General features: G+C 34.3%; 1 protein-coding gene across 1 annotated transcript; it reads left to right on the forward strand.

The window, feature by feature from the left end:
- Positions 1-4,180: 4,180 nt before the first annotated feature.
- Positions 4,181-11,181, forward strand: LOC143588178 (beta-galactosidase-like). The gene is made up of 19 exons (XM_077069258.1): positions 4,181-4,625; positions 4,733-4,828; positions 4,949-5,061; positions 5,167-5,233; positions 5,343-5,435; positions 5,521-5,664; positions 6,105-6,193; positions 6,287-6,392; positions 6,475-6,562; positions 7,374-7,492; positions 7,589-7,753; positions 7,871-8,043; positions 8,157-8,266; positions 8,500-8,609; positions 8,702-8,812; positions 8,924-9,034; positions 9,177-9,382; positions 9,475-9,811; positions 10,693-11,181. The coding sequence occupies exons 1-19, from the start codon at positions 4,470-4,472 to the stop codon at positions 10,801-10,803; spliced, it is 2,505 nt and encodes an 834-aa protein (XP_076925373.1). The 5' UTR covers positions 4,181-4,469; the 3' UTR covers positions 10,804-11,181.
- The last annotated feature ends 1,740 nt before the right edge of the window (positions 11,182-12,921 follow it).

The following is a 12,921-nucleotide window of genomic DNA, read 5'->3' on the forward strand; positions in this document are numbered from 1 at the left end:
CAGAACACTTAGCCTAATCTCCGGATATAAGGGATTATTCCCGCCCAAAAAGGAAACAGTTGCGTGTTTCAGAGATTTCTACTTTTTAACTGTACACTGACAAAAGCACCTGAAAAAGCACACTGTAACATGAAAAAGTCAACTGTCAGCCACCCTACTCCCACCAACCACAGACCTGCATGCCCTGTCCAAATCAAATCAGAATCTTTTATCCACTCCTCCACTTTTAAATAAATAATAATAATTTCCATACTTTATCATCATTACACCTAGATATGAAAATATTACAATCCCCTAAAGCAAGGGATTGTGTTCCCTAAATCTTGCCTATAAATATGTAACCCAAATTATCACCCAAACACACTTCAAACTTCTCTCTTAAAACTGCAAATTGCACTAATCATCGTCCAAGCATCCGTTTGATTTTTCAATTCCGTTCCTGTTACTAGGTAAGCCGAGATTATAACCCTGAGATCTACTTTCCAACCCTTATATTCTCCTATTTCTTGATCTTAATATATATACTTGTTATTTAATCGTATTCTAGACCTTCAATTCCGAGGCCAAGACCAAGAAAACCCGAATCTCGATTAATCCCTTAACAAGAACCACAGGTGAGTCTCACAGCCCCTATTTTCACTGTTTTCACTATTTTTAAACTGTTTTCGGGGCGAGGGACACGTACCTAAATTATGTTTTATCATGATTCTCTTACAAGCAATGCAAGCAATTATGTGTTTAAATAATGTTTCATTATGGTATATTTACGAGCAATGCAAACGGTTATCTATGGTTTTCGATGAGAGTGCGATACGAGTAAGTGATCACTTTACCATTGGAACTCTAAGGGTAGGGACTGCTGGTTTGATCCACCCACTCGTAGGGGTCGCACCTCTTACACAGACGAGTGCCTAACATGTCACGGGGCAGTACTATGGGATTGAGCCCGCTCGTAGAGGTCGCTCCTCTTACGCAGACGAGCGCCTTGTTTTCCGGCACAACGTCCGCGCGTAACCCGCGGGACGGTATTATTTCTCTCGTAGTGGCAGCGCCACTTACACAGACGAGCACGGTTTTTCAGAAGTGTCCGCGCGTAACCCGCGGGACGGTATTACTTATTTCGCTCGTAGTGGCAGCGCCACTTACACAGACGAGCACGGTTCCCAGAAATGTTCGCGCGTAGCCCGCGGAACGATTTTATCAGAATATGTTATCAGAACTATGTTTTACTAAGCACGTGTTTTAATGATGCTATCAGAATTATGTTTCAGAATGATTTTTATCAAGACTGTGATGCAATACGAATTATCAAGTTACTAAAACTTGTGAACTCACTCAGTTTATACTGATTCAAATGTTTTACGTGTCTTTCAGGAGATAACTAGGTAGCGCATGGAGTCACACTTAGAGCACCTCACGCTGAACATCTAAAACTAGCTTTTTGGAAGATTTTAGTTCTATCCCTTCGATGCGCGCGGTTGTTCCCGCCGCGCAAGGGGATATGGCGTGGAAATCTTCAACAGTTTTCATACTTGGATGTTTTTATGTAATTTTTAAACAATGTAATGTATTTGCATTAAACATTTCATGCGCAATGAAAATCTTACTTTGAATGTTTGCAATGGCCCGTGCTTAATTATCAATCCCCACTCGCGCGCGCCCGGCTGTTTTCGCCGCTCAGGGCCGGGTGTGACAGAATTCAGCAGCACACACACACACACACACACAGCTTTCGTTGTAACACTGATCATATTCTCCAAACCTTGTATCCTCATTTTTGATATTAATAAAGTGGTGATAGACAATTGTCATCACCCGAGGTTTTTGTGTCGGCGATCCGAACCAGATCAAGGGCTTTTCCCTGTAACAAATCCGTGTGTTTGTGTTTGCAATCGATACATACTTGTTTTCATCATCATAGCACTAGTCCTCATTAAACGAATTTGGATACATTATCCTTAGTAGATTTTTATCCAAAACAATAGCTATGTTATCCTTAGTAATCAGCCCATTTTTTAGAGGATAATTTATTGAGAAAAAACATCAATTTAATCTTTCCTAACTTCCCATACTCCTTTCCTTTCCATCTTAAAAAAAACTCAATAACACCTATTTTTTAACTATCCTTAATTTTCATTTTCTTTCTTTCCTTTAAAAAAACTCAAGAACATGACGTTAGTCTTATCACTAGTTAGTTATCTTGAGATTACTATGTTTATAATGCAAAAAAAATATTATTCTTGTCTTATTAAAACTTGTGGTAAAACTCTTTAATAAATTATACAAAAATCATTTGATTATTAATGGTCATGCTATTACAACATTTGTATATTTAACATGATTGTGTTTTTGATAAATTTTAAACATTTTAGGTGCAAACTATTGTACTAAACGTCTAAACTGAAGTATTATTACATATACTGGAGTTTTGAAAAATCAAATTAATTGTTAGTTTGACTTTGCAAACATATCAACACATAAAACGCGTAACTGCAATAAAGGAAAAAACTTGCAAAATGGATAATGGATTAACATCCATTATTTATTGTAAGGATACATGTTAAATATTCTTTTAAACAAAACATGATATTAGTAGTTTTCTTTTCGTGGTCCCGCTTTTTATTAGCGATACGATTTGTAACCAAAACTATTTTCAAAATGAAAAAGTACTCCTTTACCGCTTTATAATATTGTACTTCAAGCATCTAACATAAATCTAATATTCCTTTTCAAATTATTTCTAACAACAAATATATTTACTTGTAGTATACTTTTGACTATCTTAAAAAGTTTAGGCTAAAAGTAATTGTATTATAAAAAGATATACATTCAAAATTTGGTGCATTTAACACAAAACAAACTTTAAGCATAGAATTTTAAAAATAGAATAACTTTACCAAGTACATGAAAGATAAATAAAAACAAATGAAAGAGAAGTATTTATATAGTTTCACAGTTGTCTATTATCAAATATTTTGGTATTAAACAATCATTCTATACCAATGAGCGCCAATTATCACACAAGTTTTGTCTACTTTGTGACCTGAACCCACATCTTACTACTTTACCAGTACTATCAGTTTTGATTAATTAGTTTTCATTTGGCCTAATGGTATCCGAGTGTGTAACAGACAAATATTTGGTCTATTTTTTTAAAATCGAGCGTTCAAACTCCATAATAAACAGGTTAAGCGAATTTAAAAGTGGAGTTGTAAAAAAAAATAGTTCATAATTTCAACTCATTTAGACCGTCCGTAATGGAACGTTTTGGTCGGCGTTGTGGAGGATAACGCGGGGGTACACCGCCCCCCCCCTGCGTTTTGGGATTTTTTTTACCGGCGTTTTCTTTATAACGCAAGAATGGCTCAAAAATCAAAAAAGAAATCCGTTATATTACCGTTGGAGAGATTGACAGTGGCGGTTTGTGTTTGTGAGCATGAGGATCCATCGCCGGAGATTGACGGTGGCGGTTTTTTCCGGCTTCGTCGCTTGCTGAGCCCTGAGGATCCATCGCCGGAGAAGTTATCGATCTTCCGATTTGCTTCATCGCCGGAGGGATTTGAGATCTGGGTGGGGATTGACGGTGGGATTGTGTTGTGATTGTGATTTGAGGTTTAAAAGTATTTTATATACATAAGTTTTGTGATTGGGATTGTTTTGTGATTGTATTGTAGAAAAACAAAAAAAAAATGTACAAGTGGGTTTTCATGTTGGCCGGAATAATTGGATCCGGTGGGTTTCGTGGTGGCCGGAATAATTGGATCCGGTGGTGGGTGCAAAAAAGTGTAAACGTGACTGGGCGCCACTGGCGTATAACGCCTGGGGGTGGGGCATTATAACTACATCCAGTTTTTGTAAAAAACTATAACTCTGATTGGGCGCTACGTGACGCATAACGCTTGATGATAGGGCTTTATGACTACGCATGGTATTAAAAGACTTTAAAATAGGCTTTATGCTATTTTCAGTAACATTACTTTTATTTTAACAGGATCTGTCATACAGTCTAAAAAGTAGTTTTATAATCTAAAATATATATATTTTTTTTGTCATAGCATGTAAAATTAAATAGCTTTAATATAGATGGAAAAAAACATTTTTAAATAATACATTTTTGAAAAAGGTTATTAAAAAAATATTATTTATAAATTTAAAGGGACCAAAAAGTAGGACCTTCACTATTGCAGACAAAGCTAATCTTCCTTGCTTAAATGCAGCTTTAAAACCCTCACTTTTCTCCCAACATTCACCCACCCACTTCTTTCATCTTCATCTTTTTCCTCAAAAGCTGCTACTAATACAAAAAAACCAAAACTTTACATTTTACAACAAACTCAAGAACTAGAATCTTGATTTTGTGGGTTTTTTTGAATTTTTAAGTTACAAATAAGAAGAAATATCAAAGATTTTAGTGGGCTTAAGTTAAAAACAGAAGCTTTAGTGTTCAAGAAACAAGGTTTTTTTTGGAAATGTGTAAATTTAATTTAATGTTGGTGGTTTTATTGTGTTCTTGGGTTGCTTTATGTTATGGTTCTGTTTCTTATGACCATAAAGCTATCTCCATTAATGGCCAAAGAAAGATTCTTATTTCTGGATCTATTCATTATCCAAGAAGCACTCCTGAGGTTTAATTTATCAATGCACTTATTTCCTTGATTATTATTATTATTATTTTATTTTTTATAAATTACCCCTTTTTTAATATTTTTTTAAATATATTTTGATGTTTCAGATGTGGCCAGATCTTATTCAGAAGGCAAAAGAAGGAGGTTTGGATGTGATTCAAACTTATGTTTTCTGGAATGGTCATGAACCTCAACCTGGGCAAGTAAGTGTTTTATTTATTTATTTATTTATTTTAATAAAAGTTTTTAATAAAAGTTCAACAAATTATTTATTTAAAAAACTGTTCTTTTAATTTCAAGAATCTTTCTTTATGTTTTCCCAGTATTATTTTGAAGATAGATATGATTTGGTGAAGTTTATAAAGCTAATAAAGCAAGCTGGACTTTATGCTCATCTCAGAATTGGTCCTTATGCCTGTGCTGAATGGAACTTTGGGTAATTTTTTTATTTTTATTTTATTCAAAATTTCATAAATATTTTAAATTAATTAAAAAAAAATTTAGTTCCACATTTACACTAAAATTGTCTTTTTAATTTCAGGGGATTTCCTGTTTGGTTAAAATATGTTCCAGGAATTAGTTTCAGAACAGATAATGGTCCTTTCAAGGTATGCCTCACAATCTTTGAATATTTTCAATAACTTTTTATTTTATATTTAAATTATTTATGGATATTGTGAAATGAGCATGTAATTATTATAATTTATATATAAATAGGCTGCTATGGAAAAGTTCACAAGGCACATAGTGAATATGATGAAAGCAGAAAGATTATATGAGACTCAAGGTGGTCCAATTATTCTATCTCAGGTAGTCAAAACCACTCATTTCACCAAGATGACTGAAAATTTGCAATTTTGTATTATAAGTAATTATAACAAAGTTAATGTGGCAGATTGAAAATGAATATGGACCGTTGGAGTATGAACTCGGAGCACCGGCTCGGGCTTATACGAAATGGGCTGCACAAATGGCGGTGGGTCTAGGAACCGGTGTACCGTGGGTCATGTGCAAACAAGATGATGCCCCTGACCCTGTTGTAAGTACACCATCTAGCTATACATGTTTTTTAGTACATGTTGACTTTTTCTTGTCAGTCATTTGACAACATGACTTTTTTCATGCTTTATGTCGCCAAAAAAGAAACTTTTAGTGTAAAAAGATAAAAAAAAGTTAGTATTTTGTGCATACCATGGGAAAAGTTGAAATCTTGATCAGTAAATCAGTAATGGCATTATGTGCTAATTTGTGCACATGTTGACTTTTGTCTTGTCAAATACTTGATCACATGACTATTTTCATGCTTTGTCCTAAATAAAGAAACTTTTAAGTGTAAAAAGATGAAAACAAATTATTATCTTTTTGTGCATACCATGTGGGAAAGTTAAAATCTTGATTAATAATGGTATTATGTGCTAATTTGCTACTTTTTTACTTTATAACAGTAATAATAGTATATGTTGGTTCTTTTATTGACAGATTAACACTTGCAATGGTTTTTACTGTGACTACTTCTCTCCCAACAAAAATTTCAAACCGAAGATGTGGACAGAAGCATGGACAGGATGGTAATTTCATTTAATTAACTGTGAACCCGCTATCCTTTTGTTTTTTTAGTTTTATTTGGTCGATTTGTTTTTTAAAAATATGAATAAATACAGGTTCACTGAGTTTGGAGGTGCAGTTCCTTATAGGCCAGCTGAAGACTTAGCATATTCAGTTGCTAAATTTATTCAGAGTGGTGGATCTTTTGTCAATTATTATATGGTAAATTAAATATTTGTTGTATTTTTATTTTATTAGTTCACGCTTTGATACCATTGCATAAAAATTATTTTTTTTGTGATAGTATCATGGAGGAACTAACTTTGGGCGGACTGCGGGTGGCCCGTTTATCGCTACAAGCTATGACTATGATGCTCCTCTTGATGAATATGGTACGTTATAAGCACGCGAATGTGTTATTTGCAAATTTGAATATTACTATAAAGTTGCATGCGCTTCTTATTCGGGTCAACTTTGGGTATATTAATGCTTAATAGAGTTTTTATTCGTGAATTTTGTCACATCATGGATGATACGTTACGCATGTTACATCATTAAAAGTGTAGATTGATGAAAGAACTCATTATCTATTAGTTATGCGTCATATACTATATTCGTTGACCTTTGTGTGTACTTTAAAAGCAACTTGATATGCATACTATATGTTTCTTGGAAAGTCTTGAAGTTAAAAGTTAAAACTACATATTTTCTCATTATCAACACACCAGTCAACTACAGGTGTTGACTTTCACTTGCAAGACTTTTTATTATCTTCCTTTTTAATGAATTTCATAATGATGAATTTAATAAAATTTACCTATTTGCCACTATCATTAATCCAAATAGATTGATGGTATCAACTTTGGCTTACATGGTTCTTTCTTAAACTATTGATAAAAGGGTGTTTTAGACATTTCACAATGGTAAACCTTTAGCTATTGGTAAAAGGGCATTTTAGACATTTAACAAAGGTAAACCTTTAGATATCATCAATACCATCAAATTGCCAGAGTTCCTATTGAGCATGTTCTTTCACAACTTACCCCTACCAACTAACTTAATTAACACCAGCCAACTTTTCTTAACATGTTCTTCCACATATACTCAAAACATTTAACTTAAACTTGTCATAAAGGTAGATATTTTAATATGATGTTATAAATTTGGCTAAGTTAAGGTTTATTTGATCTGCTCTATTTATAGGACTAAAACGGGAAGCGAAATGGGGACATTTGAAAGATTTGCATAGAGCCGTTAAACTATGTGAGCCCGCTTTAGTAAACGGTGATCCCTCTATTATCACCCTTGGAAACTATCAAAAGGTTGGATTCTTTTGTTTTGTTTTACCAATTTATGTTCATAATATCCACGTCAGCAGCGGACACCACGTCTTACATTTGTTTTCTTTATAATTATAGGCATATGTTTACAAATACAAGGCTGGAGGCTGTGCTGCTTTCCTTTCAAATAACAACCGAGATGCTTATGCAACCGTGAACTTTAGAAACCAGCGCTATAATCTCCCTCCTTGGTCTATAAGCATTCTTCCCGACTGCAAGAACACAGTTTATAATACCGCAAGGGTGAGAAAGATTATAAACTTTTTCTTATTTTAGTTAAAGAATGTATGCATATTTGAGTCAAAGGTTTGTATTTGTTTATAGTTATTAATGATGTGTGAATGTGATTGATATTAACAGGTAGGTTCACAAACCGCATTGATGGAGATGACTTCAGCGGGAGGAGGATTTTCTTGGCAGTCATATAATGATGAAACTGAAACATATGATGACAATTCGTTTACAACTGTTGGATTATTAGAGCAACTTAATGTCACTAGAGACTCTTCGGATTATTTGTGGTACATGACAGAGTAAGTGCAACTTTTTGTTATTTTCATGTAGCATTATATAGTTAAAAAAGCGGTCACAGGTCAGCCCGACCCGATCCGAATAACTAATACTAAAAATGACCTGTCGTGTGCAGTGTCAGGGTTGGCTCCAATGAGGGGTTCTTGAAAAGCGGGAAGTGGCCTACACTTACAGTCTTATCTGCAGGCCATGCTTTGCATGTTTTCATCAATGGGCAGTTATCAGGTAAGAAGTTTGAAGATAATATTTTATCATTATTTTGGTATTCTTATTCTAGAGATTTGTCTTTTTTAATTTAATAAATCCTATTATAGAAAGAAATTTTTATGTATTTTCTTGGCTATGCACAAAGCAAATTATTGAGCCATATAAATACCATGTTTTTGTTTTCCATTTTGTGCAACACTTATTGTGTAATATTGTGTAATATAACTCATTCAGAATATTCCTTTCTTTAGGAACTGTCTATGGAAGTCAAGCAAATCCAAAAATAACGTTTAATAAACCGGTAAATCTAAGAGCTGGTGTGAACAAGATTTCTCTACTAAGCATTGCTGTTGGTCTCCCGGTATGCTCTGTCTCTATATGTATATTTACACATTCATAATACATACACACAAATGCATGCGTGGCTCATGGTTCTTTTATATGGTTTTATAGAACATCGGTCCACATTTTGAGACGTGGAACGCGGGTGTTCTTGGTCCAGTCACACTCTATGGTCTCAATCAAGGAAAACGAGACTTGACTTGGCAAAAATGGTCTTATAAGGTATGTCTTTCTCTCTTCGTTTCACATTGTAAAACAATGAAAATGATGAATGCTAAATATGCCAAGAAAAACAGACCAATGTTCTTACTTGAAGTTTGATCGTTTGACCAGGTCGGCCTTAAAGGTGAAGTTTTAAGTCTTCACTCACTCATGGGCAGTTCTTCTGTTGAGTGGATTCAAGGTTCTTATGTGTCTCAGAGACAACCGTTAACATGGTACAAGGTAAGATTAACATTTCATGTTATGCGCTTTCTTTAAATCATAATAGGTTTGAAATCACAAAGGATTTGATACTTTTAATAACACAAAAAAACGTTACATTTTTTTTTGCATGATGGATTGACACGTTCTTTTATTTTTCAAGACTATGTTCAATGCTCCGGGTGGAAATGAACCTTTGGCTTTAGACATGAGCACTATGGGAAAAGGTCAAATATGGATAAACGGTCAAAGCATTGGACGTTATTGGCCTGCATACAAGGCGCGTGGATCTTGTAGCACTTGTAGTTATGCTGGATCTTTTGATGAGAAAAAATGTTTAAGCAAATGCGGCGAATCTTCCCAAAAATGGTAAGAAAGATTTTCTCTCTTCCCCCCCCCCCCCCCCTTTCCTAAAATCTTGATGTTGCATTTTGTAATCGATAATCTGATATATTTTTCAGGTACCACGTGCCTCGGTCATGGTTAAAACCTAGAGGAAACTTAATGGTTGTGTTTGAAGAATTAGGAGGAACCCCATATGGAATATCACTGGTTAAAAGATCAATTTACAGTGTGTGCGCTGATATATACGAGTGGCAGCCTTCGTTAATGAATTATGAAATGCAAACTTCTGGTAAAGCGACTAAACCATTGAGGCCGAAAGCCCACCTTTCGTGCAGCCCGGGCCAGAAAATATCTTTTATAAAATTTGCTAGTTTTGGCACCCCGTTAGGCGGTTGTGGTAGTTACAGTGAGGGTAGCTGCCATGCTCATCACTCTTATGATGCATTCAACAAGGTACTTGTTTTTCTTACTCATGAGTTTAAAATAGTGGCCTGCAATTATTTACATACATTCTTTATTGATTTAGGGTGTGTTTTGTTTTTGGACAATTTTGTTTTAATTTTACCAATTTGAGTTGGTAAATAAAGACCCTCAAAATCAAATCTTTATTTCTTACAAAACTGTACAAATAGGACCCACAAAATAAAAATGATCACTTTCAAACGGGTTGCAGTGGCAAGTGTTTTGAGTCCTAGCCCGTGCAACCTTTTTGAAAGTGATCTTATTGGTTAGGGGTGTTTATCGTGCTGGGTTGGTAGGTTTAAATGTTTAACCTGAACACGACCATATTTTTATCCATGTCAAAACATCAACCCTAATCCATACACACATAATCGTTAGGGCTGTCTCCGAGAATCGTGAAATTTTTTTGGGCCGGAGGCGAAGAAAGATTTGGGCCTTAAATTCGTTGAGTAATTGGGCTTAAACATTAAGAATACTTTTTTTTTTCAAAAAAATATATATAATTTTTATTGAATAAATTTCGGGTCTATCGGGGTGTCAGGCTGGGGTCGGTCGACCACCCGGCCCTACCTCATAGCCGGCCTTGAAAATCGTGTGTTCAAACCAATTATTTAAACGTGCCAAATGGGTTGATAGGTAATCAAGTTGTATGCGTGTTAATCGGGTTGGTGGGCTGTAAAAGTTCAAAATGGGTTAAAGGGTCTACCCGTTTGATAAAAGGTGAATCCGAATACAACCTTTTTTTAAACGGGTTAGATATCATATGCCAACCCAAAACCTAAATATTTCTTGTCGTGTTGGAGTTAGCAGGGTTGGGTCCCATGGGTTTTTACCAAAAATACTAATATTTTTGCTGTTTTTAATATATGTAGTATTGCGTCGGACAACAATCATGCACAGTACCCGTAACACCTGAGATATTTGGAGGTGATCCTTGCCTGGAAGTAATGAAGAAGCTTTCGGTTGAAGCAATTTGCAGCTGATGATGATGATTAAAAACAAGAAAGAAAAAGTTGAAAGTTTCAAGAACAGCAATTTGGTTTGAATTTATTTAAAATTTTTATAGTTCATTTAAAATTCAATATGATGGAGTTTTGCCAAAGGTGAAGTTGTACAGATATGCAACACACCATTGTGGTTCAAAACAATGTCATATATAGCCTTTGAAGATTGGTGTAAATAAAGTTGGCTCGCACGCGAATGTAATAGTATTAGGAAAGCTCTTTGAGACTCATGATTCGAGTCCATCGGCTTATTTGAATTCAAATGTAAAAGCTCCTGGCTTTTTTTTTCTCTCAGTTGAAGCAATATGTTATTGCTTTATCATTGTAAAACACTTGAAGATGGTAATATTTCATCAAGTTTCTCAAATTTATCATGTGTTACATTATGATGACCTTTTTGAATCTATTTTGTTTCTTGATGTTGAATATGAAGGGTTGTATAGGAAAAGAAAAAAGCAAAACAAACTCCGATTCAAACCCGACAAGGGGCTATTCATACGAAGAATAGCGATATTCTATTAAACTGTACACTGCGCAGTGCAACACTACAGCTGGTATGTTAATATGATAATTGATAACACAATTCAGGTTAACATAAAACACAACAAATAACTTCGACTTATGTGACAGCTCCGGTCCGTCAGGTACTCAATAGAACTCTTTCCACTTCAAAAACTATCGTTCCAGCTTACTGAACACGGATAACTAAACGAACTAGGTTTTCTTGTTTGTTTGTGTTTGTTCGTTGTTTAAGTTCATATGTTCGTGTTACTTCATTAAAAATAAACGAATGATTTACAAACATATATGAACGGGCATAGCTGAAAATAGATGAACGGACAAAACTGAGCTAAAACCAATTAACCGTAAATGTCAACAATGGGCTGGGCCTCAGAAAGTTATTAAAACTAGACTAAATTGTAACGGACTTTAAAGTTTTAATTAAAACATGTAAACTAGCGAACTTAAATAAATGTAAACTAAGAAACATAAGTAGTTGCATCGTGTTGGCATTTTTTAGAAAAAAAGAAGTATTTCTTGTCTAAGTTGAGGTTAAAACCGAAATCGTTTGACTATCATAAGTAAACTTTGTACTCTTTTATGTTTGTATTTGCCATATTAAAACCAAACACATTAAATAATTATGAATTTGATAATGAGGATTTATATAGAAGCTCATAAGTGAAAACGTGATTGGTGTTCACGTCTACGTGTAATTTGTTTCACTATGTTATGTTTGTTCATCTATATCCAGTTATATTAGTTCGCTTGCATTCGTGAAGAGTTCATTTATACTGTTAATTGAACGCATATAAGCAAATACACACATCCATGAGGTCGATTCCTGCAAAATAATATTCGCCACATGGGTGATTTCTGCACTTATAAATGAAATTCACACATCCCACCAACGGTCACAACCGAAAGTTATAAAATACTAATACCAATTGAACTTCAAACCACTTTTATTTATTTTTTATTCTATATATTAATTTTGAAAGTTCTCTTTACTCACAATTTTCCTCTTCATTACCTCATCATTTTGTATCTTAGGCATATTATGTTGTACCTTAGTAGTACCATTATTATGTACTTTTTCATTCACGTGAGGTCGGTTCATTCATGTCCGTTAACTCTACATTAATGTCACATCACTCATTTTACTTTTTCTTTTACTTCTTTCACTTACAATAAATAGTTTAACCCCACTTAACCTCTCAGTTTAATTTAAAACTAATTTTTAACTTTTTATGTGTGAGTGCAAAGTATTTTAAAGCTCTTTAACATTTTAACGTATCTTGTTTCTAACGTCATGGCTTCACCTACCCTCTCTTTCTTACGTGACATTTTAACATGGGCGGCTCCATGGGTGGGTGAAGTGGGCGTCCGGTCGGGGCACGTCTTTTTCGAGGACACAATTTTTAAAAAAATTATCAATGTTATATATATATAATACCAGAACGTTTATAATCTCACTAATTTTAGAATACCCAAATACCTTTTAAACCCACTTTTTTTTTTCAAATTATTCAAAGATTTATTGGCTCATTAAAAATTGAAAACATGCCCATTACTTGAAATTAATCAATAAAAGTT

This window comes from Bidens hawaiensis, unplaced genomic scaffold (assembly GCF_021521415.1).
Source record: "Bidens hawaiensis isolate Kalapana, Puna unplaced genomic scaffold, B.hawaiensis_p1.1 tig00001575_1, whole genome shotgun sequence".
Lineage (NCBI taxonomy): Eukaryota > Viridiplantae > Streptophyta > Magnoliopsida > Asterales > Asteraceae > Bidens > Bidens hawaiensis.

What these genes read in the sequence shown, in the direction of transcription:
- LOC143588178 (XM_077069258.1), top strand. Translation starts at nt 4,470, where the DNA reads ATGTGTAAATTTAATTTAATGTTGGTGGTTTTATTGTGTTCTTGGGTT. An exon ending in GTCCAATTATTCTATCTCAG is followed by an intron (nt 5,436 to 5,520) that starts GTAGTCAAAACC and finishes TTAATGTGGCAG; the next exon opens with ATTGAAAATGAATATGGACC. An exon ending in CAGTTTATAATACCGCAAGG is followed by an intron (nt 7,754 to 7,870) that starts GTGAGAAAGATT and finishes TGATATTAACAG; the next exon opens with GTAGGTTCACAAACCGCATT.